This window comes from Gadus macrocephalus, chromosome 18, assembly GCF_031168955.1.
Source record: "Gadus macrocephalus chromosome 18, ASM3116895v1".
NCBI classification, from domain to species: Eukaryota; Metazoa; Chordata; class Actinopteri; order Gadiformes; family Gadidae; genus Gadus; species Gadus macrocephalus.
In genome coordinates this window covers 13634349-13660314 of record NC_082399.1, presented here as the reverse complement: position 1 = coordinate 13660314, position 25966 = coordinate 13634349, and the positions used below count along the sequence as shown (strand labels likewise).

The 25966-nt window shown below is 42.7% G+C and overlaps 3 protein-coding genes and 2 long non-coding RNA genes across 10 annotated transcripts in view; 1 reads left to right on the top strand and 4 right to left on the bottom strand.

Annotated features, from left to right (window-relative positions):
• Positions 1 to 2232: 2232 nt before the first annotated feature.
• Positions 2233 to 5189, bottom strand: plekhs1.2 (pleckstrin homology domain containing S1, tandem duplicate 2). Its single transcript, XM_060037053.1, has 4 exons — positions 4413 to 5189; positions 4176 to 4265; positions 3551 to 3680; positions 2233 to 3128 (listed from the first exon to the last, which is right to left on the bottom strand). Exons 1-4 carry the CDS (start codon positions 4529 to 4531, stop codon positions 3057 to 3059), a joined length of 411 nt encoding a protein of 136 aa, XP_059893036.1. The 5' UTR covers positions 4532 to 5189; the 3' UTR covers positions 2233 to 3056.
• Positions 5190 to 7098: 1909 nt separating this feature from the next.
• Positions 7099 to 7823, bottom strand: LOC132446648 (uncharacterized). The gene is made up of 3 exons (XR_009522939.1): positions 7783 to 7823; positions 7474 to 7542; positions 7099 to 7387 (listed from the first exon to the last, which is right to left on the bottom strand). It is a non-coding gene; the product is annotated as an uncharacterized LOC132446648 (long non-coding RNA).
• A 172-nt stretch (positions 7824 to 7995) lies between these two features.
• Positions 7996 to 11072, bottom strand: LOC132446647 (uncharacterized). Its single transcript, XR_009522938.1, has 3 exons — positions 10819 to 11072; positions 10641 to 10735; positions 7996 to 10264 (listed from the first exon to the last, which is right to left on the bottom strand). It is a non-coding gene; the product is annotated as an uncharacterized LOC132446647 (long non-coding RNA).
• Positions 11073 to 14886: 3814 nt separating this feature from the next.
• On the bottom strand, positions 14887 to 25023 carry casp7 (caspase 7, apoptosis-related cysteine peptidase). Of its 4 annotated transcripts, none has more exons than XM_060036447.1 (6): positions 24662 to 25023; positions 21282 to 21433; positions 20629 to 20757; positions 19387 to 19562; positions 18741 to 18879; positions 14887 to 18088 (listed from the first exon to the last, which is right to left on the bottom strand). In XM_060036447.1, the coding sequence occupies exons 1-6, from the start codon at positions 24790 to 24792 to the stop codon at positions 17862 to 17864; spliced, it is 954 nt and encodes a 317-aa protein (XP_059892430.1). In that variant the 5' UTR covers positions 24793 to 25023; the 3' UTR covers positions 14887 to 17861. The 4 variants fall into 4 exon arrangements, with proteins under 4 accessions (XP_059892430.1, XP_059892431.1, XP_059892433.1 ...); XM_060036448.1 differs by lacking the exon at positions 24662 to 25023 and adding an exon at positions 22930 to 23154; XM_060036450.1 differs by lacking the exon at positions 24662 to 25023 and adding an exon at positions 22236 to 22906.
• A 640-nt stretch (positions 25024 to 25663) lies between these two features.
• The window catches only part of nrap (nebulin-related anchoring protein), a 30520-nt gene continuing 30217 nt past the window's right edge, over positions 25664 to 25966 (top strand). For 2 of the 3 annotated variants that reach the window (XM_060036439.1, XM_060036438.1), the window contains exon 1: positions 25665 to 25948. In XM_060036439.1, the coding sequence (XP_059892422.1) occupies positions 25883 to 25948 (66 nt within the window). In that variant the 5' untranslated portion in view covers positions 25665 to 25882. Of the gene's footprint in view, positions 25949 to 25966 lie in introns of all 3 variants that reach the window. The other variant, XM_060036440.1, reaches the window with a different exon arrangement.

Sequence of the window (25966 nt, the reverse complement as noted above, 5' to 3'; positions counted from 1 at the left end):
GGAATTAAAATGTCCAAAAATCGTAATAGTATACCCCACACACACAGCCGGAGGTTGGAAAGACATTCTTTAATGATGACGATATGATATATGATATATTTATAGGACAGGATGGTGTAGTGGCTAGGGCGCTTGTCTCTCAGCTCAGGTACTGCCTTCCATCCCCCAATATCCGTAGCTTACCTGGAGGCCTCTTTGAGCAAAAGGCCCAAAGAATTCATGATAATTATTTGAATTTGAATCAAGATATACTTTTTTTTATATAATAGCAGTATTATATAATAATTACACAAGCCCCATTCATGTAAAGAAACACTCCCCCGGTTGAATCACTCGTTGCCACGGTTTTGCCATGGCTGCACAGGCGTCACCCTGCTCCACGCCCGCGTTGGAACAGGAAGTGATCATCGACGGCGTTATGGCGTGCAGACGGGTCATGGCTAGTGACGGGGAAAGGAGGGATCTTGTTGACGATAGAACAACAAGTAGGCTGCCTTTCTCTGGAGAGAGATAATTATCAGGGTTATTATAATTAAAGGCTATTTTTATGAAGGTTATTAGAAATCCATGGCCAGGCTGGGAATGTGTGAGTGTATGTGAGAGAATGTGTTGGTGTGTGCCTAGGTGTGCTGTGTGTGTCTGAGTGAGGCCCTTTACTGAGCGGTACCATTGTTGTAGGGTTGAACTTTAGACATTGTTGTGAAGCTTAGAAAGTACTTAATATGTGAGCTGGCATTAAGGCCCTTGCCCTACAGGAAGTGATGTAATTACTAGGGTTCAAAGACACTTGGGAGTGAGCTAGAGACCTGGGGTCTCTTTAATACAACGAAGGGCCTTAAGGACATGCACAATTATCCATTATGGAGGGCTCCAGGCCTACAGAAAGTGTTTTACAAAGCCGCGGCAAATGCTCCATCTCACGATGTCTCAACCCGCGAACCAACCATTTTTGGGGTTAGGGTTAGGGTAGCTCTGCTGTGCATGACCCCAAGGGTCCCCCCGGTTGATAGGTCTATTCTCCAAGTCCCTGTCTCTTATTACGGAATTTAAATAAACGATTGCAATGCCTTTTAATTCAATTGTGTTTCAACTGAGTATTTGATTGGTCTCTAGCTCACCCACAAGTGTCCCCTAGCTCACTTACTAATTACAGCCATTCCTGTAGGGCTCGAGCCTCCAAAGAGATAATTGAATAGCCCTCCAATAGGCCTTAATGCCCTGATTCATATAAAAAAATACCATACATCTCTATCTCCCTCCCAAGTCAATCCGTGCCCCCATGTATGGATTCTTTGCTTCACTTCCTGTCTGTCTATGACTTGATTTTGAAGTGACTATGACCAGAGCCCGTCTTCCTATTAGACATTCTCTGCTATGGCTATGATTTTTGTAATGATAATCTTGTACACAAAATGTATTTACAAAATTTACCTTTGGAACAGATATTTTGGCGGAAACAAAGCAAACGTTAAAGTCTGTTGTGCTCCAAAAAAACACTTCAGCACAGTCTGTTCCAAAGAAGAAGAATAAATATCATCCCTTGCTCACAAGTGAATCTATGTTTTCTTTGAAAGTGCATCATCAGTTACAAAAAATAACATCAACATAACATAACAGCTCAGATCACAATGCAATGTACAATGTACAATGTACAATGTACAATGCCAATACATTGAATCAAACAACATGCAAGCTGCGTGTTTTCAGGGTTGGTGCATTAAATAACAAACCTGTGATAAATGTTGATATTTTCAGTAAATCAGTAAATCTCTGAGGCGATTCAACCGATTTTATTTGACATCAACCTGGACATCTTTATGATTACTCATCCGGTACATAACTACGTAACATGTCTCTCCTTTCAGATCAACTGTAGTGTGAATTGTTACATGAAACAACTAAACTATTCATTCACTGAAGAAAGATTATGAAAATAAAATGCACATTTCTTGCAAGAATTGTTATCAAAACTAATCTTAAAGTGCAAACGAATATCATCCAATTCGTTTTGGCTGATATTGATACTGACATATTTCTGTTTCTTCGACCAGTCCATAGGGGGCGCTGTTCCAGCGACCGCTCAGATCGGTCATTTGGGGTCATATTGAAAGATGTCAGATTCTGTATTTTATTTTGGAGAACAGGCTGAATCTAGTCCAACTGGTTTTCCACTAATACAACTGATTCCATTGCTATTCATGCCTCTTAGTTTATTAGGTTTCTCTGCCTTACTTGTAAGGGGGTACTTGCTATGGATAAAGCGTAGTCTGCTAAACGATAAAGTGTGTGTGTGTGTGTGTGTGTGTGTGTGTGTGTGTGTGTGTGTGTGTGTGTGTGTGTGTGTGTGTGTGTGTGTGTGTGTGTGTGTGTGTGTGTGTGTGTGTGTGTGTGTGTGTGTGTGTGTGTGTGACACTATCTGCTCCTCTATAGAATACATCAAGTTGCTGTCATCATAGTAATACCACTGACCGCTGTCACACACACGTCTGGGAGTTTCAGACAGAAGGCTTTGTATTCTTCAAAGGGATGGCTAGACCTCTTCTCTCCAATAATATAATGTTCAGATTGGAGATGAATTATTAACTGGAGAACAAAAGTAAGCCTGAGGAAAGTAATTTAGAGAGAAAATTCCCGGGATCGAATGACTCGTGGAGAGGCACACTTTACTCTTGAGAAATGTTCTAGTTCAGATACTTTTTAATGGAGTGAATAGCTGCAGTGGAAAAGTGATATAGTGCAGGATTAAGTGCTTTTTAGTGTATGTAGATGAATCAAGTTGACTACATTTTTCAGTTAGCGTAAATGATGACTTATAGTGGCAATCTCGAAGAATCTCGAATCTCGTTTCAATAAATGTAAGGTAATGTAAGTAACTATCCATCACCGAATGAGGTATCACAATAGTGATTGAGCCTATGGTCTGCGGATGAAAGCCCTTGCATTTGAATTCTCACAATGTCACAAGCTGGGTGTCAAAGGCGAACTTCCAACCATTTTATGATAAAATTATACCCAGAATTACAAACTCTTGTAAGTCTAAACCTGCAAAGTTTAGCTCACAGACTGTGAGGTAAACTGTGGCGACGGTGGATGGGGACTTTCAGGTGACGCAAGATGGTCACTTTGACCTGGGGAGGGAGACACATGTTAGGCAAAGTTAATAGTATTATTCGGTAGCCTAGTTTTACTAGAATGTTTTATTAGTTTTGCTTCATAACATATTTAGGTTGCAAAAGACCTGCATGATTATATGTTTACAATTTGTATACAAAAAATGACATTGTCCCGACCGCCAGACAGACATTTATTGTTAGCGTAATAGTTGCATTACAACAACAAAGTGCCTTCTAATTTAAATTAATTGATAATCAAAATCATGTGTTCATGTGTGTGCTAAATCCTCCAACAATTAATCAATATTGAGATTGAATTTTTTTCCAACTCAAACATTGGTTAAGGAAAAAGGACGGAAATGACATGTGGTTCATGAACACCATACGTTGGTTGGAATCAAATCGGTAGTCGCTACATGCCCACATGTTCCAAATACCTGTTTTTTTAGGGATCTGCTGAGGTAGGCATGAAACTCCACCATGCTGCAGGTGAGCAGGTCGTTCAGAGCTAGGAACTGGTCTCCCTCCCGGAACAGACCCAGCGGCTGGCCCGTCCACCCCGACACACTGATACACCCCCACAAACCCCCCCCCCACACACACACACACACATACACAATTAACAACCAACTCCTGTTGCCACATTAAATGTACCTAATATTACAAATGAATTTTAGATACATTGATGTGTATCCCAATGTATTTTAGATGCCCTTTGTATCACATATATGGCAACGGAGAGTTCTTTAAAAGTTTTGGGTGATTAACCCAAAATTCCCAACACATTAGCTGGAATCAACCAGCCAGTGAACCAAAGGGGCGTGACTACTCAGCGCTATTCGGATCGGTTAGTTCTGCAGAGGTTGATATCACCAAGTTTAGTTTTTCCATTCAGCCATCTTAGATTTAAATCGGAAAGTTTATATGGATTATTCAATGATGACAGTTTCCCATCTAAATCAACAAAACAATTTCCCATCTAAATCAACAAAACAATTTCCAAATTAGTACATGATTAATATCTAACAGCAATTTCAATGATGTGAATATATATCTACATACCTGAGTCTTCCATCCACCTCAGACAGGGAGAGATGTTCCTTAAGGTCAGCCTGCAGGACTACAACATCCCTTTGATCGGAATTTAAGAGGCTAGAAGGTAATGTTGAGTTGTTTTAGTTAAGATTTAAGAGCTATAATTTGAGTGATACTTAGTTATTCAAAACACTGTAAAGTGCTTGACGAATCCAATGTATTTGCAGCCACAGAGAATCAAAAGAGAGACACCAAACCGTCTACCTGTTATCTGGGGCTTCCATCGATACAGCCTTAGAAAACTGTTGCCGTGTTATCGTCCCGAGCCTATCCCAGGCCTTAGGGACGGACCCTGTGTGTCTGTCGTCACTGGCATCCAGCATCACCGACCCCACATGGGACAACAGATAACCACATCTGATCAACCTCAACCGAACACACGGACACAAACTATAGCTGCACAAACTACAGATACACAGTCTACATTTACATACTAGAGCTACATAAACTAGTTCTACAGACTGACTAGCTCTACACGGACCAGATCTACACAAAGTAGCACAACACAGAGGAGAGGACACCAGATAATTTCTATTAAGACTCAGTCTCTAATCAACCAAAAAAATACGGTGGAAACAAGTGAGAACTGAAAAACTTCACATTGTATTATCATTTTTAAGATTTTGTAATCAATTAGGGGGCTGTTAATAAGAACAATGAACACATTAATTATGAACACTCACACTTCGTCCATGGCCACGTACAAGGGCACCTCAAGCTGGCCAAAGCACAAGCAAATTACTCACACAGGATCATTACACTTACAAGTAATTACACTTACATTACACCCAGAAAGTAGTCCCCTTTAATCACAATCGATCAAACATGCATTCTTTATTTCAAATAATTTTTATTTGCAATAAATGTATAGCAAAATTATTTAGCCATTTTATTTGGGCTGTTTTAGTTAGATACACTCAAACTCAAATTAATAGCGCTGCACTGTTTAGAACAGGGGTCTCAAACTAGCGGCCCGGGGGCCAATTGAGGCCCGCGGGATGATATTTTGTGGCCCCCTGCTTGACATCATAGTTTAGTGTTAGTGCGGCCTTGTAATAGGGTGACCAGATGTCCCGGTTTGCCGGGACAGTTCCGATTTTGAGTTGCGTGTCCTGAGTTCCGACAAAAGCCAAAGGACGCTAAAATGTCCCAGTTTCCACCAACCCCCGTGTTGTCAGCGATTACATAGCCAGCGTGATCTAATTATAGCCCGGTCATTAACTTAGATTGGGTCAGTTGTGCTCCTTTCTTCTGTGGAATACTTGATGTGGCCCAGCCTGACCCAGACTCTACCTCCAGCGGCCCCCAGGTAAGTGGACTTTGAGACCCCTGGTTTAGAACTACGGTGAATAAGTTAGCTCAGCTGTAGCTAATTAGTTTCTACAGCAACCACACAAGGCTGCATCTGATCACTAGTTTAATAACGTAGTTGCTACATTGTATCTCGCTTGTGAAACTATGTGTCGACTGACACATAGTTTCATGTTTTATGTCTGTTGTTATGATACATTTATGAAGAGCTTGAAATTGACATCTGAATAGCTTACAACTTCTAAAGTAACCGATATGAATTTCTGGAACATGGTATGTAAAGGGTGACTTTACTTACAGTTTCAGGGTTCAAATCCACAACTTTATATAGGCCCAGACTTTCCTAAAGAAAGGGTATTTTCCTTATTTAGCAGACACCTTGTTCAAAACAAGGTTGAGAGCAATCCAAGCATATTACAATGAATGAATATTAAAGGGGAATTCTCCTGAAACATAAAAGTCATTATTCTACTTCATTTAAGAATGTCTGATTCTGAATGGCTGGGAGGAGGGCATTAACCCGGCAGGTTGCCTGCTGACTTGTCGGTTCTACTTGCTGCTGACTGAGCAAAGCGTCATCAAATAGTAGATCAATACGCCGCTTGTATTTCAGCCTTCAAAATAAGAGCTGATAAATTGTGAAAAATGCATTCAACTGTCATCGGAAAACGCGGTTATATGCTAGACCATATAGTGTCTGTGGTATAAAGGCTTGGACGAATTTCAAATTATAAATATGTACACTTTATGTTGAAAGTATAGACCGTCGTGATTCCCATTGAAACGAACGGCGCAGTGATTAGTCTTCAAAACGAGAGCTGGTAAATTGCGAATAATGAATCAAACTGTAATCAGACAACGCGGTTATATGCTATAGACCCTAGTATCTGTGGTATAAAGGCTGGGACGAATTTCAAATTATAAATATGTACATTTTATGTTGAAAGTATAGACCGTTGCGATTCCCATTGAAACGAAATGCGCGGTGATTAGTCTTCAAAACGAGGGCTGGTAAATTCTGCAAAATGAATTAAACTGTAATCAGACAACGCGGTTATATGCTATAGACCCTAGAGTATCTGTGGTATAGGCCTAAAGGCTGGGACGAATTTCGAATTATAAATATGTAATCCATAACGTTCGCTCTCGTTTATAGCTCAGCGGACTAAAATACCTTCCCGTTGCCAAGTCGTAGCTAAGGTCCGTACTATTTACTGGAGGAGTGAACAACTTTTCCGTTGCATAAGAGCCTTACGGGAGGGTAATGATTGTTACAGGTTTTAGTCAAACCCTCAGGCGTTACCAGGGAAACTAAATTATGGCATGTGAAAAACTTTATATTTGGATTGTAAAGCGCATGAAAATATTAATGAATAATCTTAATTTATTTTCATTGGCAAGTGACCATGGTATAAGCGGGATAATGCCCTTCGAGGTGTCCGAGATCGATGGTAATTAAAGGGGACTACTTTTTGAGGGAGATTAACTCAAACAGAATATGCATTTAATAAGCATGCAATACGAATAAGAAAAAGCATGATTATTAAAGTATTTGAATTGTTTTATTATGTTGGTAAGCAAGAAGTAGAATAAACGGGATTATCACCTCAAGGCAGGGCAATAAACAGTTTGATATGCCCACCGGCTAGTGGAAGGTAAAGCAATAAAGCAATCATTCACATCAAAGAACAAGCACATTCCACACACAGGATCATTACAATGGCGATGGACTGATCATATTCATTCTTAAGTGTGTACATTTATTCATGGTCTCATGCATGGTTACTTACCAGTTGTTTATCACAGTAGGCTTTGGGGTAGTCATAGATGGGATCCGCAGGCTCCAAGCTTTGTCGTGGCAGTTGACCCTGTCAGCCAATCAGGAAGCGTTATTTTAAGTATAAGGCACAGATTCGCAATTACGGATGTCAAAGTGAAAGCTTTTCTCCTTTACCATCTCCGAGGCGTCTTTATATGCTGCTGGCTCGGACACAGACTGAAGTTTCCATGAGCTTTTCATTAACTAAAGACAAACAATAAGCTGTTGGAGTCCTTAACAGTATCTTTTAAATGCATATTTTGGTAGACTATTGTGACTGTGTTATTTGGAACATGGATGCTTAAAAAAAAAATCTTGTTTTATGTCTGTTGCTAGGATAAAATGATGACGACCTTGAATCTGACATCTCAATAGCTTGCAACTTAAAAAAAATAACCAATATGAACTTCTGGAACATGGAATGTAAAGGGTGACTTCACTTACAGTTTCAGTGTTGAAATCCACAACTTCACATAGACTTTGCTAAAGAAAGGGGATTTTCCTTATTTAGGAGACTTTGTTCAAAACAAGGTTGAGAGCAATACAAGCATAATGTATGAATATTAAAGATCTCTTAGAAATCTCTTGAATCTTAAAAGTCATTCATCATGTCATTTATAAAAGATTTAACAGTTTGCTAGCAAGAAACAGGTTAATTTAATATTATAAATACAAACAAAGTTCAGCCTACCTCTGCAAAACCGGGATTGGATAAAGCAATGAACCAGTCATTCACATCCGAGCTGGAAATTAAATAAATGGGGGTAATAGGAAGACAATGCAATTGCAATTCACACATCATCTCAAAGTATAAATGGAGGTCTGTTCAAGAGGAAACCAAGGTCATTATGAATCAGAGAAAAAAAAAAAAAAGCCTCACAATTATGTGTATTTATGAAACAACCCATAATAAACTTTGGTTTTGTGATTTGCAAGACAATGATAGACTGTTGCTGTGACTGTTGACTGACATGAATATAGGTTCATATAGCGTTGAATGTAAAACATATAAAAGATCGGACAAACATCATACTCCTAAATAGGCAAGCAGTAAAAATAAAGCCTACCTATTAAAAAATGTAATAGGTGATTATTCAATCCATTCAACATAAAATACATTATATGTTTTTAAATAAACAATAATTTATGTTAGTGATTAAAATTGACAATAACGTGAAATATCAAAAATATCTATCAGTGTGTTTGCGGAAGATGAGCTATGCTGTTCCAACCTTTCCTCTGGGGCGATACAAACATCGCCCAGTCAGTGCTGCAGCGCTCCCAATTGCTGACAAAAGATATGCTCATAGCGACATTCTTCAAGCCGATCAGCATCCTCGGAATTGATGCCTAAAGGGCAATTCATTTATTTGCCGCCCCCAACCAGAGTGAGTCCGTGGTGGAGTAACCTTACATTATTGACATTGACAATGATGAACGGGCGTACTCATTCAATAAGCTCTGTTCTCCTTTAGCTTTGAATAGGAAACTAAACGTTGGGCCAGATCATCCTGAACAAACCTGATCAAAATCAGGCAACAGGCTAGCGTAAAAAACAGAAAGACTTGGCCTACAACCCACAGCACCTTTGTAATACTTTTTCTAGCTAGTACACATCATTGGTATGACTCTAATGAGTGTAGATGTGTCCAAGAAGCTAACCCTCTCTCAGACAGGGATATCGAAATCAACAGCTGCCCAGAGAGAGCTCAACACATCTACACTCAATGTAGATGTCGCTGGAAAGGGCTCTGAGTGAGATTATTCCAAGATTAAGATAAACATCAATAACATTGGTTTGTAATGCAGATTGATGCATGTTCAAAGACGTATGTCACTACAGTGGCTGTATAGTAAACTACAGCTCCACCTTTCTTACAAATGTATAGTTTAACAGGCCTAAATTATTATCATACACGTTTTGTAATCATGTAAATGTTATCATAAAAATAAACCTTCACGATGAACGCTAGATGACCATGATGACATAGTGCAAATGACCGACTGGACTTCAAACCAATTAAAGTAGTGACATAGTAATGACTGCTTGGGGATTCCGTATTGATTGAAGGGTGGAATGCATGGTGGCTTCTGAAGCAGGGGCGGAGCGGGGCACTTTTTCATACCGGGGGGACCGGCCCCACCGGGAAACCTCCCGATCGTCCCGATGGCCACTCCGCCTCTGTTCTGAAGCCAAGTCATGAACAACATTTTTCAGGCTCTATCTGAGATGGAGTGACTCATGTTCTGATTCAAGCACCAACATAACCTAAGCTGAAACATGTAACAGGGCGCAGTTTGATGGCATTTTTTTGATGGCACTGTATTATGTAAATCCATGACGTTAATCCTCGGTGATCACGCCTTACAGCCATAGACCTGTGTTCGAACCTGCCCTCTGCTACCTGTTGTCGCCAACCAGAAAGTATTCCCTGGCAGAAGTGTTGATGTAGAGAACGCAGGACGGATTACAGTTGACGTTTTTCTGGACCCAACTCCATCTGGGGTGGCCGCCCGGGCTTACTAGCATCGCTCTCAACCTTCAAAAGAGTTAGATCTTCAGATGTGTGCGGCACACCACGAGGTCATTCTACGGAAACGCTTATGGCGTCAAGGCAAGGGTCATCTATACATACTACAATCAAGTAAAATAGGATATTCTATAGCATTTAACCCACTAATGGGTTACAGATGGTTATTGTGTAGTGTGACACTTCAGGCACTACGGACAAATCATAGCTCTCGAATCGTACCTCGATTACCTTTAATTGTGTGCAAGTCATAGTTTCAGTTGAAAACAAACTTACTGTTTCAGGTCTATTTCCCCCAGGGCCCTGTCCTTCTGATCCTCGCTGTTGAAGTACTTGAGCCGGTAGTCTTGTTCATTTGATTTGTACAGAACAAAAAAACGCCTTCTCCAGAAAGTCTGGAAGGAAGGAAAACATGGCAAGACAGTGACACTTAACCATTAACCCAAAAACTAGCCATAAACTGTGCAATATCATGCCATCGAAGGCTTTGCAACCAGTCTTTTGCATCTTTTAAAATGTACGTTTATTAATGTTGCATTGAATAGTATTTCATGGTATGTTTCAATGGCAGCATTGAGTCCTCAAATGTAATTTCCCCATGGGACAATAAAGCATATATTCAATATTAAATGGAAAATGGCCCTCAAACAACACCGACCCTGCGCCTATGCCTGACCCCAACAATAAACCTTATGGTAAAACCTATACCTTAGCTACATGGGCAGACTACAATACACCTTCATTCATCGTCATCAGCTTTGTCAAACTCACCTCTCTTCTCAACAGGGAGTACGGAGGGGACTTGAGGAGGTATCCTGTTTTTACCACTGTCGCCTGATCGGGTATAGGAGGAACACCGTGGAACACTGCACAGGTGTAGAGGTGAACAGCTCAGTAGGACAGCTGACCACACAGAGAAGTCTGCATTCCCAGATTTTGGTTTACTCACCGGTTGACGTGGGATGAAGGCTCATTATCCTACCAGTCCTAAAACAATTATGTTTTCCTTTCTTTAGTTTTTCCAAGACAGATGTACAGACTGTCCCCTTCTTGTCCTCTAGTATTCAGAAATGCAGAAAGCAGGTCACTCTTAAGGGGGCGTGAACATGCTGACTTGAAGTCGGTAATCAATGTGGTTCACCCGATGCGCTTTCTTGACCGTAATTAAACAACGAATCGTGGTTTAATTGCCACCTGCCCCTCCTTGCATGAGTAATCAGTTGCAGTAAGTGGCCCCACCCGCCGAGGTATTTATGAAGCGGGCCTCAAAACAAAACATGAAATTACTTCTGTTGAGGGATAAGGAGCAGCAGGAGTTTCAGGTTCATCGGCATGAGGGATATTTTTTGGATCAAATGAACTGTAACAGGTGCTATGTTTTCTTTGGCTAGTGTCACTAGCCAAAGAAAACATAGCACCTGTTACAGTTCATTTGATCCATTGTATGGACTCATGATTCTTGAATAAATTGAGAAATTAATAATACATCTTGTATTAGTAAATCAAGTGATGTATTAAAGGAATCTTTAGTTTATTTGATGAAACATGGGGTGGCATTTAATGTGAGAAGCAGTGAGGCGGTACTCACTAATGTGTGGTTTACGTCTGTCCAGTTGAGATAGAACACACACAAAGACACACAAAGACAAACACACGCACACACACCCACAAACGCAAGCACGCACAAAAACGCACGCACGCACACAGACACACACACAGACACACACACACACACACACACACACACACACACACACACACACACACACACACACACACACACACACACACACACACACACACATTGAACAAGCTATATTACCATTATTCATTATAGTATGTAAAACTATTATATTTCTCCCACAGGGATGAAGCATTTTACCTTTTTCATTCGTCTTGCCCTTCCTCAGGGGCTTGAATAGGCCAATTCTGTCTCCCATGTCTGTCCCTCCACAGCACGGAGCCTTTAGCCAGAGACACAGCTGGTATATGGAATCATGGTCATGTATAAATAAATACATCCATTAATCACAACTACATACTCTAAGGGCTTATCAGACCCGGATCACATCAGCATACCTCTTTTTTGGTGATGACCCCATTTTTAGGTCTTGCGACTTCCAACAGTTTACTCTATATCAGGGATGGGTTTGATCCCAATATTATTGTTCCTATGAAGTAATTAACAGCCACAGGTTTGCTCATGGCTTTGAATCGCAAAGCTGGCGACCAGCGATAGAGAACCAAGAACCATTGGTCCCATAGAAGAGGTGGTCTGGCCTCAGCCTCAGGAGCTGAAAACACCTGGCTCCAGCGGCTGCCTTTTGTTTGGTGCCCCTGGTGACCTGGCTTTCTTCCTTCACTCGGTGGACCAATCAGAAGCTGTGGAAGACCTCCAAGTTTACGGAACCTCCCCAGATGAAAATAGCAGCATTATTCCCAGAGCACAGAAGATGAGTTTACAAACTGACCTTTTGCTCCTCTGATAGTGTGTCCTTCCCTGAACAATTCCTTGGCCTATGTGGGGCAGCTATACATTTCTAAGTATGCAGGTAGTAGCAAAAGTAGGTGGGGTATTCTCTTCACTGCTGTACAGCCAATAGGAGTAGAGGGTTGTCGGGAAGATCTGTCCCACAGCCTTCCCTCAACCCCAGTGACCCTCTGTTAAAAGAGAGGAGGGTAAGGTATCCTCTGAGCTGATATAGTCATCGCTCTTTATTTGGATTGATCATTCTTGTGTGATTTTATTTCTTGCTTTCTGTGTGTGTGTGTGTGTGTGTGTGTGTGTGTGTGTGTGTGTGTGTGTGTGTGTGTGTGTGTGTGTGTGTGTGTGTGTGTATGTCTGTGTGTGTGTGTGTGTGTGTGTGTGTGTGTGTCTGCTCATGTATGTATCAGACATGTCTGTGTGCGTGTGTTTGTGTGCAAGCCGATGTGTGTGTGTGTGGGGGGGGGGGGGGGGGGGTGTGTGTGTGTGCCTGTGTGTGTGTTTGTTTTTGTGCAACAGCAGTTGCACAAGTTGCACAAACACAGCAGTTGCACAAACACAGAGATGAGCTGGTCCTCCACAGGGCATGCCATGCATGCCAGTGACTAATGGCAGTCAAGCAACTGGAGAATACAGCGCACTCTGACGTTGTGTTGTGCTACGTGTCTTTAGTTGTGTTGCGTTGTAGCGTTGCATGGTTATTCTGTTGTAGCGTTGTATGGTTATTCCCTCACTCTCCACCTCAAGCTGGTGTGTGGTGAGCGATCTGGCACAGATTGGCTGCCGTGCATCACCCAAGTGGGTGCTACACACTGGTGGTGGTGAGTGAGGTCCCCCCCCTCCAATCAGACAGGGCGGAAACCTAGATGGAGAAGGAAGGAGCCGTGAGAGAATATGAACACAAGGAAATTGAAACTGAATCAATGGAAATATTTGAGCAGACAGTTTCATATCATTGGTCAAGGGTGCCATTCCCTAAGAGGATTCCTCCTCTCAGTGTCTCGAGGAAGTTGAATCTTAGAGATCCATTCAAAGGACAAGGGTGCTACCTTGTACCGATTCTGAAGAGAGCGATTAGCCTGAGCGCGCTCTTGCCAATATGTAAATAGGATCAATGTGCGTTGGTCAGTACGGAGTGGGTGGGGAAAATAAAAGTGCATCAAGTAAGTACTTAAGAAATTTTTGATCACAAAGACATTTGTGGAAGGAGCATTCACCCAAAATGCTTTTAGGCAGAATCGGCACAACCAATTTATTTTGACAAGTTACATTGATAATTTATGAAGTTTGACTGTTTTCGATTTTTTAATGTTGAATACACTTTTAGTACTGTTTAAACAAAATAGACTTTTTTTTATTGCTGTTTTTTACAAAAATAACTGAAATACCAACCCTGTCTCTGTCGTCTTTGCAGAAGACCACCAATACCCTGAAACAGAAGATCAGGGGGAAGCATGAAGACATGAGACATGAGGATGATTGCATTACACTGACGTAGGAGGAGGAGGAGGTGTAGCAGAGGATGGTGGAGGAGAAGATAAAGGACTGCCACCTCCTCAAGAAGGAGCTGACAAGGAGGCCCCATTCACCAGAGGCAAGGTGAAGGTTAGCATAGAACATGGAGCTGTCCAGGTCACTATGGAGATACCGTTTCTAATTCAACTGATTAATAATAAACCTTCTGAGTCTGGAGTCGAGACCGGGATTCATACATGGAGGAACAGGATGTAGATGCGTGGTTTAAATCAGTGATTCCAAACCGTTTCCTGCTAACGACTGAGTTGAAAACTTAACTGAGATTGTCAACTAACAAACAAAGCCTACGCGGACCTGCTTGTTCCAATCTTTCAGTATATTGATTATTGATTCATCAAGGCTTTAATGAGAAATAACATGAAATAAAATCAACACGTTTTGCATTGTTTTGGCGACCCATTTGCACTACCCCTTGTGGACCACCAGAGGGCTTGTGACTCACGAGGTTACCTTACTTGTGCTGCCCAATACATATTCTACTGAATTTTCGTGCCATATTTCATAGTTAACCTGTGAATCAGATGACTCTTTTTTTTCTACAAAAGCAATGCAATCAATTCACTTTTTTGATGGCCATGGATAGCTCTAGCAAAATACACCCACTTAGCAGCTAGCATTGTATTGGTGGTCTCGGTCTGAAATTGTTACAAGAGGCGGCATATACGCTTAAACAACACGGAAAGTGACCACGTCAAAAATAAACGTGTCTATTAAATACTTGTGTTAGCACAAAGATAATGGCCGTAATCAGACAGCCAAAATTAACGTGTTTAAATTATTTTCTGTTTAAACTTGGAAGAGTAACTGGTTGCCTTAACATAGGCCTATTGCTTATATTTGCTAGTATTATTCAATTACATGGGGACGTATGCCAGTAGGGTACAATAAGCGTGTCCATCGAAGGGGAAGAGTTGGTCACAAAAAGATCATGTCAAGTTCCGAATTTTTTTACTTTTATAAACTACATTTTATTTATTGAACAAAGAAACACACGCATTTCTTTCATGGTGTTTAATACAATAAAATATTTTTTACATATGCATTCTTTTGATTTTAAGTCATTTCAACATTGTTGTATTGCCCCTCATTGGAAAATATTACAAAATCAGGGCCAAATCATACCTCATTATTTATTTAATCCAATCATATAATCCAAATCCTTTCAAATTGTATTCCTGAGGACAATAGCATTTAACACAGGAAAGCTTTTAAAAATTAGAAATGTTTCCTTCTTTATTAAACCCCAATCCAAAACACATGGAGCAAAAACTGTTTTCAGCACTGAATGGACACCAGCTCAGAAACCACATTCTTGCATGAAGAGGATTTGAAAGTTGTAACTGTGCTTGCATGACTGGTGCCGTAGTATTTAAAAAAAAAAGGAGGAAATAAATTATGACGACCGCAAAAAAATAATTCAAGCGTATTTGTGGAGTTTTCTCCGAAAGTTGCTGACTCAGGCTCATGAGGAAATGTGGAAACAGTAAATGACAGGTGGATTGTTCACGGAACGAGATCTGATCACTACCAGTAATAGCTGCCTCTGAGTTTGACGAAAAATATGACTTTGGGACAAAAACATGTGAGGGCATTGTGTCCCCAGCAGATGTAATGTCATTAGATAAGTTTCAAGTGGTAAATATTGGTACACAAAACAATCATAATAATAAGCAAACCATTCAATCAAAGTTTTTTTTTGTTTCATTTATAAATATCTTGATTTGGCAAAGTTGTGCAAATATCGCCGAAAAGGTATGAAATAAATATAGCAAATGAAAATGTGTTTGTTTTGTTTTTAAATCTATTTTTGTCAATTCCACTTTATTTTCCGCTTAACTGTACTCTTAATGCAAAGCTCAGCCTTTAGAAGATCACATACATAGCAACGCATGCCTTAAGTACTGTTCTGACAAACACTGAAATACATAAATACAGTGTGGTCAGTTGTGCTTTTGGCAATAGTGAAGCCTCGGTTCAGCAATCTGATGAGATTATTCACTTGACCGTGTTTTTAAAAGTCTGTAAGAGATATGTCAAATGTAAGATAAAAAAATAAGGTGTCGGCTGGTCTTTTAGATATACCCAGCGTAAAGTGGTATGTCCTGCCAATGTTTAGTTTGACAGTTTCCCTTAAGGGTAAATTGCTCGGTTTAAACTTGGTTTGAAAGCATTGGTTTTAAGATTTCCAAAGTTCAGTATCACACACGAGGAACCTGAAATCACTAGCACGGTGCTACTAGGAGTGCTGTCATGGTATCGAGGCAGTATGATTATAATTGTTAAGAGTTATAATTATTCTTCCACACCCTGTAATCATATTCATTTTATTATTTACAATAAGTAAATACTTATTGTGGTCCCAATATAGTATTTCAAAATAAATATTTTTGGCAGCCAAGAAACGTCGAAAAACAACAATGCACAGCTGAAGATCACCCAGCTGACCTTCAACTGAACTGAACTTTCATGTTTTATCCAAGCAAGTTTATGGAATAACTCTTCCCAACAGAAAAAAAGTTCACGCCACCTAGTGCATTTTAAAAAGTCGGCCATGGACACGTTGGCGCTTCATTATTCATGTATTAAAATTGGGACCCAATGCGAGAGATTAATATTTGCTTCTTTTTTGTTCACTAACTCAGGGAAAAGGTTGCTGATTTAACCCTAGGTTCCAATAAGTTATACAGCATTGGACAGTGGAGGTACGATTGGATGATGAAAGAAAGCTTTCATTGGTCTGTATACTGAAATGTTGGTCTTATTGTGAAAACGCTGGTGTAACGCTAAAGAGAAACAATATCTTTAACATCTGCATAACCAATAGTTGGTAGAATTGCATCTTCTGTGCCCTAGACTTCCATCGTGGCCCAAAAAGTACACTTAAACCAGCCCCAGGGCTGTGCTGGCTACCATAGCCTCCGTAAGGAGAGACTGTTTGTTTATTATTATTATAAGGATGGATACTGGACTCGATGAGCAGTCGGACAACAATTGAACATTGTTTTAGGACCACAATGGAAGTCTGTTGCGTGGAAGGTAGCCACTGCACCCGCCCTTCCCGAGACAGACAGCATTTGAACGCTTTTTGTTTTTTGTTGGACTGAGTTAGTCAGCCACAAGCCATGCTGCACACACACTCATGAATCAAGTCAGTCAACTCCAAAATCGAGTTCCATTACCGGACGATGTATACAAATGCACTGAGGACTCCCTGAACCCACAAAAAATTGCAGCAAATGTTGGCAGATTTGGTAGAATAACATGGATATTTCACATCGCCTGTCGACAAAGATCAGATCAAATGTGACGCCATTGTTCCTGAAAGCGGAATAAGCAGAAGAAGAGGCAATTATCGCTGTGAACAGCAAGCGCCACTGGAAAAGGTTTCGTTCGTTAGGCGCGCTTGTTTTGTGACCCAGCTCGGCATGCAATGCAATGCAATGCACGGCGCAGCCAACCAGCATGGCCAGCGCCTTGCTGGCCTTTAAAATGATCCCTGAATGTTTTTGACCGTTTTGTCAGAACCTGAAACAGTCGACAAAGCCACTTGGGCAATTTGTCAGTCAGTCAGTCGGCTTTCAAAGCAGATCAGTCAGTCGGTCAGTCAAGATGGCAAGATAGACAGTCTCTTAGAGTCAGTGAACCACCATTCTGTCAGCACTTGTCCGTCAGTCAGCCTGTATGTCTGAGTGTCAGTCAGTCAGCATGTGAGTCCCAGTGTCAGTCAGTCAGCCTGTGAGTCCCAGTGTCAGTCAGTCAGCCTGTGAGTCCCAGTGTCAGTCAGTCAGCCTTTGAGTCCCAGTGTCAGTCAGTCAGCCTGTGAGACCCAGTGTCAGTCAGTCAGCCTGTGAGTCCCAGTCTCCGTCAGTCAGCCTGTGAGTCCCAGTGTCAGTCAGTCAGCCAGTGAGTCCGAGCGTCCGTCGGTCAGCCAGTGTGGGGGAGTCAGCATCTGGATGGGAGTCCTCCAGGGGTCAGTTGAAATACAGCTCCTTGGTGAGCATGGAGACCACACAAGGTATCTGCTTCTTCTCGCTGAAGCGCGGGTCCTCGGACCAGGACTCGAAGCTGGTAGCCACCATGTAGTTGACCCGCGTCAGGATCTGCATGATCTCCAGCTGCTTGCCGAACTCATTGAGGACGTTGCAGAGGGCCTGGACAAACCAGGATCCCCGGCCCGGGTTCCTCCAGGAGTAGTACCCTGCGGGGACAGCAGGGGGAGGAAGGTTAGAAATGGGGACGTTTCGGTTGTTATTTTCCGCCACTGCTTCAGATTCTTTCAGATTCGTGCCAGGTAAAAAGTCCTTGGCTTAACCAATCGGAAAATGTCAGTTGTTTAACCTGCGTCTGCCAGTTTGTGGCTGTTGTTTAGTTATTATATTACATTCATATTTCGCTAAGTCTCAACTCTCCATAATGCTGAATGCGTTCCACGCTTTCTTTCGAAGAACAGGGGCGTTGGAATACAACCTTGTGTGCTCCCACTGTGACAGAAACCATCTACTTGCCTTTCTGATGTCCTATAGCATTGTCATTTTTTTAAACTAATATCGTATAGTATTTGCGATTGTTGTCGCTACTCCAATTTTGTTTTGGCATGCTTGGGTTATTATCAGCCTCAAGCCCCTTGTAATGAATTGCTTTGGATACAAGCGTATGCTACAACGACCTCTTTTGAGTGGCGGCGACGTAGCTTAACTGGCGAGGAAATATGCCTAGTAGCAACTCCGACCTTTAGTCGTACTAGTGCCTCGTCATTCCCCTCTCTCCTCTTCAAGCTACTGTCCTGTCCACAGAAGGCACCAAAGCCCATAAACATCCATTCAAATGTATGTGTAAGGCAGTGTGTTTACCTGGGACCGTTGAGTAGGCAAAGAGGAAGTCTGCTTCCACGGGTATCTTGTGTCTGGGATTGGCGTCTGTCTCGAGGGCATCATTGGGAGGCCCTGAGTCTGTCTGAATGCCATCATCAAACTCGGACCCGCGGCAAGCCTGATGAAGCAAATGAAATGACATTTCATTGAGATCCTGAGTAGCTTTCTCAGCAATGACCTGGTGAAACAATTCACAATTAATTCTGTTTAAGCCATGAGCCGCAACCAAATTGCTTCTGCACATTTCAATGTACACCCACATTTTTATTCTAACTGATGCATCTGTTAGATGGCCTAAGTCTTGTTGAGGCTTCTACAAAGCCATCCTTCGAAGCCTAGCCTTAAACGACTACTAAATAATAGTAAAGTCAAGAACATTCACCATCGATATGCTGTCGCTTTTTCTTTCAGGGCTAGCTTTCATCCAAAGTGTCTCACAGTGAATTCAGATCCAATGACATGTAAATGAGCAGGTGGGTTATACACAGGTCGACCGCGGACATGGGGCTTGAACCCAGTGCCTTTCGGCGGGGAGTCAAGCGCCTTGACCACGAGAACACCCCCCCCCCCCCCGCTCCTAACAGACTCCCTGTGGTGAGTGTAGAGGACGTGCGTGGACGCGTACCTGGATGAAGAAGAGCTTGGGCTTGCCGACTAGACTCTTGCACATGTCTCCCCTGAACATGGAGGTCATGGTCTTGATGGGCATGGCGCCGTCCGTGCCGTAGATCATGCCCTCCTCGCCGTGGCTCAGCAGGATGCAGGCGAAGCACGAGCTGTCGCTGTGGTCCTCCTCCGACACTAGACCCCGCACGCGCACACACACACACACACACACACACATACATGCGCACACGCATGCATGAATGAGCATCGGCCCATTTGAAGGTGGCATGGCATGCACACAAGCACCCAATGCACACACACACACACACACACACACACACACACACACACACACACACACACACACACACACACACACACACGCACACACACACACACACACACACACACACACACACACACACACACACACACACACACACACACACACACACATGCACACACACACACACACACACACACACAAAGTCAGGCAAACATCAATGAGGACGCACACGCAAGCACCACCCACATCCGCATTAGACACGCACGCACGCATGCACACACAGATATAAACAAGCGAAAACTAATGCTTTTAGCCAAAGGCTCTTTTTACTACTCAGAATGAATTACCACTTAATTAATAATCCATGTTATAATTAGTCTGGGAAAAGCGTTTAGAATTCAAATGCATGAATTTGCATTAATATACACGATGATGTATAGCGATAGCACAACTGTGATCCTACAACTGCACGGCCAGGATGTTACAACTCGACCCCACGCCCATGTCCCACACACCGGTGGAGTCTCCAACACCCAGGGGTCAACCAGCAGAAGGTTCAGGCGAGAACAGTATCTAACACAAACATCATCTTTTTCTACAATTTCACATTTTTCCTTCCTTTTTATCCGCAGCACACAACTGTCAAGTGCACGTTGGTTGATTCATTCAACCGTGAAGCACCGGAAGCAAAATACTAACTCACTATGGTTGGGCAAAAATTGCCATCAAGGCTATTTTTTCAAGGTAATCTTGATAATTATTAAGAATACTTTTTGTGAGTGCATCTCCCAAGCACTGTGAGCACTTTAAATGTACAGATGTCCTGGATTTTGAAATCCTATTGAATCCCTGTGATAATTGTTGTTGGAAATCTGGCCTCGCTCTACCACCTCCACCACCACCACTACAAACAACACCTACACCACCCGCACCACCAGCACCACCGCCACCATCACCACCAGCACCACTCCTCACCTGCTCTGAGCAGGTGCTCCATCTTCTCACAGCTCTGGTCGTTGTAGACGCACACATCGAAGCCCAGGCTCTTGAAGCACTTGAAGAGCTCGCCCGCGTCTCGGTCGGTGCCGTTGCGTACATTCATCCCTTTAACAAAATAACAGAGGGAGAGAGACGAAGAGGGGGAGAGAGAGAGAGAGAGAGAGAGAGAGAGAGAGAGAGAGAGAGAGAGAGAGAGAGAGAGAGAGAGAGAGAGAGAGAGAGAGAGAGAGAGAGGAGACGGAGAGTGAGAGAGAGACAGAGACGGGGACATAGAGGAACAAAGAAAGAGAGAGACAGGGACAGAGAGAGACAGAGACATAGACATAGAGGGATAGAGAAAGAGAGACAAAGACAGAGAGAGAAAGAGAATAGAAAGCGAGACAGAGAGAGTGAGAGACAGAGAGAATGAGGTGAGACAGAGAGAGAAAGTGAGACAGAGAGAGACAGAGAGAATGTGAGTGACGGAGGGAGAGAGAGAGCGACAGTGAGACAGAGAGAGAGAGACAGAGAGAAGGAGAGAGCGAGAGAGAGCGAGTGTTACAGCAGGTGAGGGCTTTTAAGTAAAAAAAAAAAAAAAGAATACCTCAAGAAAAAATGGAAAGATATATAGAAGAAAAAGAATACTGTACCTGTCTTATCCTCAAAGTTTTTGTTGTTGATGATGATGCACTTGCCGACTTGCTGGTGGCTCATCTTATAGCGGAATGTAGGTGAAATAATTCTGTAATGGCTTTCAGAACAGTACTGCTGATCCTGGGTCTGGCCATCCTTCTTCTTCTTACTAGTGGGAGAGGGAAGGACAAGGAACACCCAGAGCTTTTCCGTTATCTCTTCCAGTCAGTCATCCACTAGATGTTTTTATCCGAAGCGACTGACAGTGAGTACAAATGCAGGACACTGAGGAGGTACATAGGTTAGAAGGCATCTTGCTCAAGGACGCCAAAAAAGAAAGCTGCTACGGACATCAGGCATCGAACCCGGTATCTTTTGGGTAATAGTTGAACACCCCTTGTCGCTTTGGTAGCAATAAATACCCTCCTACCAACATTATGAACTGCTCTTATACTTTTCTTAAATATAGTTGTCCTTTCTTCGACGGGTGTTACGTAGGAGTTATGTTTGTTCAATAAGTGTATTAAAGAACATTGTATAAAATAATTTACTGCTTCAAAATAACCCAAATTAGTTTTGACTTTGGTTTGAACCTGAACTCCTTCTGACTGAAATATATATTTCAGTGACCAGATATTTCTTGAGCAAAGGAATAAAGGAACTTAGGTAATGAATTAAATATTATATTAATATAAGTTTTCTAAATATTTGGCAAACATTTAAACAGTAGCAGCTAGAAATAACTCTACACAGTTCTACACCAATAAAGAAACACAACAACATAATGAATACTTCAATCAAACAAGACATATCGACAATATTAAAATAATCCACATCCAGCCGTGAGTCTTTAAGTCACGAGAGTGACTGCGATAGTGTGTCACTTACTCCAGGTTCTCAGGATTTCACCAGCCAACCATCCACACTCACACCAACGGGGAAACCAAAAAGAACCTTGTGAAACCACTTACTGGGCCGTGAGAACGTACATACATTCTTAAAGGTGGCATGAAAATCATGTCAGAATCAGGTTGCAGAAATCCACCGTCAAGCCCCTTACGGTTAAAGGTACACCATGGTCGCGGGACGTCGTGAAAAATTGTCCAAAAAAACGTGCGAAAAGGAAGAAAAGACTGCCGGATCAAAGAGAAAGCGGGTGTTTCAAGTGTCCGAGATGGTGTAGGGTCCAGAGTGAGGTCCTCGCTGGTCCTGCCATATTCCTATTCTTTAAAAGATCCAACCAGAGAGCTCCTGGGCTATTGGGTCCCACACAATGTCTGCCTGGTTCCAGAAGAGCTAGCTCATCAGGTGACCCCTGGAGAGGAGGGGGGGGACGGGGAAACAATGAAGCCACGCGCCTCACTGACACACACACTGACACACACACACACACACACACACACACACACACACACACACACACACACACACACACACACACACACCATCATACAAAACACACAGTGCCCGCTCGCTCACAATCATGTGATCCAGAACCTTTCAGAAGCCCACCCTCCCAAAAAAAAGTGTTCCCATCGTTCCCCGAGCAGCGACCTTAAGTTATTCTCCGGAGGATGAACACCGTCCAATGAACGGGTGTGAAGGGGAAGGGGAGGACTGCACGGCGGGCGAAGGTGTTCTCATTTCGTCTGACCAAACTCTTACCTGGGTTCCTCATTCAGCGCTACCCCGCTCTGCATCGGTAAAACGTGCCGTTGTGCGTCCTTCCTGCGACCTTCTAGCGCCCAGAGAGTTGGCTGTCAATAGTCCAGATCCGGTGGTGTACCGCAGGGCTCTGATGCCAGGACTCTGGTATACTCTCTGTACTAGGGTGGTGGAGGTGGAGGTGTGGTGTCGCTGGTGGAGGTGAAGGTGTGGTGGGGGGGGGGGGGGAGGGGTGGGACTGGCCTAGTGGGGGCGGGGTGGGAGAGGGAGGGGAGGAAGTTTGGGACACTGCCCCCTCCCCGACCCCTACCCCCCTCCCCCTGAGTCAGCAGGGACGCCGCTGGGCCAGAGCTTTCTAAAAAAAACTTGGAAAAAAGCGCCTATTCAATCGGCAATGGGGTGTGTGAGGGGAGGGAGGGGGGGGGGGGGGGGGGGGGGGGTTCCTATCACTGCGACCTCTGCAGAGTTCAAACGGGACAAGGCCCTAGTCCTCTGCTGACAGGGGCAGAATCCCGCCATGGCAACCCACCTCACACACAGCTTCTGCATCCTGTAGCTTAGGATGGAGAGCCGTTTAAGGACGTGGAACTCAGAGCTTAGAACACAGCCCTCGGGCTAAAAAATAAAAGTCCCCCAATCAAAGTAAAACTCTGGTCATTGGAAAGCTCTGCCAAAGTGGACCTATTCTTATACTCGATGTGAGGTTTACTCAAGTTATAAAAGGAAAAGTTGAAGTGATCTGAACCAACCAATGTGTAATGACACACGTATACAAATTGTTACTGCAATTTATATTTATTGAGCTCATGTGCTATATCCTGGGTGATTATTGCCTCATAATTGCGCCTCAACCGATTAGGCATGGTTGTATGGTCTGCATAAATAATTTACCTCACACACACACACACACACACACACACACACACACACACACACACACACACACACACACACACACACACACACACACACACACACACACAACCTTGACTTGCTTATCCGATTTCCCTACAAATCTCATATTTTGGGATATAATATTGTCAGAATCCTTCTTCATTGCCACCAAGTTGATTAACATGAGATTCCGACACTTTGACCCCGTATCGAAACCTTCAGAAGGTTTGTACTGCCACCTTGTGAGAGATAATAATCCTGCATATAGATACGAGATAGTGATAAATATGCGACCACAGAACGAGTATATAGATATCCTACAGTAGGCCGCTGCGACGGAATTATGCGCTAAATTGACTTTAAACTAACTAATTTAATTAATTTAATTTACATTAAAATGAAGGGTTTTATTTAAGCAATGACCGGGCCTACTTTTATTTATTTTTAACAGAATTAGCCCAAATACTACATGTTGCAAACATGTGGGATATGTAATTCATTAAGCATCCCTTTTAAAGGGGATATTTATTTATTTACTTTATTATTATTTATTATTATCTTAAAAAACATTTGTCCTTTGTTCTTGTTTATGCTTTTGTTGTTATGTTATGTCTCATGTCTTATGCACCAACCACACCAAGTCAATTTCCTGTATGTGTGAATATACTTGGCCATTAAAATAATTCTGATTCTGATTCTGATTCTGATTTGAGAAAAAAACAAAATCAATATTTAAATGTCATTGTTGTGTGTCCTTAGATGAACAACATTGCCGTTTATATGTTTTCACTACGGTGACCGTAGTGAAAACATTGAATTAAAGAGCGTCGGTTCTGACCTGCCGAACAGGAGAAACCTTCCGCTGCGGTCCGGCTTGGCGTCCGTGGTGTCCTCGGCCCCCTCCTCCGCCGCTCCGTCTGCCCGTTCCGCCTGGTCCGGCTGCAACCCAGGAGCCAATGCCTCGGCCATCTCCTGGAGCACACACAGGCGGATTACTGCAACAAGTGGAATTAGCTAAGTAGGCCTGCAAGTACAATATAAGAAGTTTTGCAGACTAGAGTAACTAGTAACTAGTGTGAATTAAATTTGCATTAAAAAGTTATGAAGTAGTTGTTGTATGATATTCTTGGAGAATAACGACGTCTCAACGAGATTTCGCCGAAGAAAAACGAAAATGAAACGACTTTGTCGCGCCTGCGCCCAACTTCTTCCTGGGTGTTGCCAATGAAGCGCTACACTGACACGCAGGTAGTCTCTCTCTCTCTCTCTCTCTCTCTCTCTCTCTCTCTCTCTCTCTCTCTCTCTCTCTCTCTCTCTCTCTCTCTCTCTCTCTCACACACACCACACACACACCACACACACACACACACACACACACACACACACACACACACACACACACACACACACACACACACACACACACACACACACACACACACACACACACACACACACCCCTTAACTATAATGATATTGCTATAATGAGATTACTGAATTCCTAAATAATATGTTAAACAAGTAATTAATACATTTTTAATAGTGGTACACATTGATGTATAACGCTACAACAATATATGCATTAAAACCCTTTATTTAACTATTAAAATGACACAAACACTACTCATCACCCTATTTCAAAGAGCACCATCACACTGACTAAGTTCCCCAAAATCGACCGTCTCTCATAATCCCAGGAGCATGACACATACACACGCTGTCATCCCAAACCCCGCCCTTCCTATTGACAGACAGCTTTGATTGACCAATAATCCCGCGTGGAACACTAAAAGAGGGTGGGGCCTGGTGTCAAGTGAAGAGAGGCAGGTTCAGAGGGTCAGCCCAGAGCTAAGTTTATCAGCAGCAGCAGCCACTAACCTATTTGAATGTCTAGGAGTTCTCCTGTCAACCTCTCATACTGTGAGCTACAAACCCCTGCCTCTGTCGTCTAGTCCACGTGTTCCTCTAGCTCGCTCCTAGTTCTTAACTCTGTACGTTTATCTGAAGGTTTTTTGGGGGAGCTTATTTGTGTGTGTGAAGAAAAGGCCAGGTTGTCAACATGCAGTCGTGTGCGAGGTGTGGGTTCGTGGTCTACCCAGCGGAGAAGATCAACTGCATTGACCAGGTAGGAGGGAATCTGGGT

Bases quoted from the DNA above. Each gene is read 5' to 3' on its own strand.
- plekhs1.2 (XM_060037053.1), bottom strand. From the start codon at position 4,531: ATGCTGGATGCCAGTGACGACAGACACACAGGGTCCGTCCCTAAGGCC. The intron at 3,681-4,175 runs GTATGTAGATAT...GGGGTGTATCAG, and splicing joins GAGGTGGATGGAAGACTCAG to TGTGTCGGGGTGGACGGGCC. The intron at 3,129-3,550 runs GTATTTGGAACA...CTCCCTCCCCAG, and splicing joins GCAGATCCCTAAAAAAACAG to GTCAAAGTGACCATCTTGCG.
- casp7 (XM_060036447.1), bottom strand. From the start codon at position 24,792: ATGGCCGAGGCATTGGCTCCTGGGTTGCAGCCGGACCAGGCGGAACGG. The intron at 19,563-20,628 runs GTGAGGAGTGGT...TGCGGGGTCTAG, and splicing joins GGAGCACCTGCTCAGAGCAG to TGTCGGAGGAGGACCACAGC. The intron at 18,880-19,386 runs GTACGCGTCCAC...TTGCTTCATCAG, and splicing joins CCAAGCTCTTCTTCATCCAG to GCTTGCCGCGGGTCCGAGTT.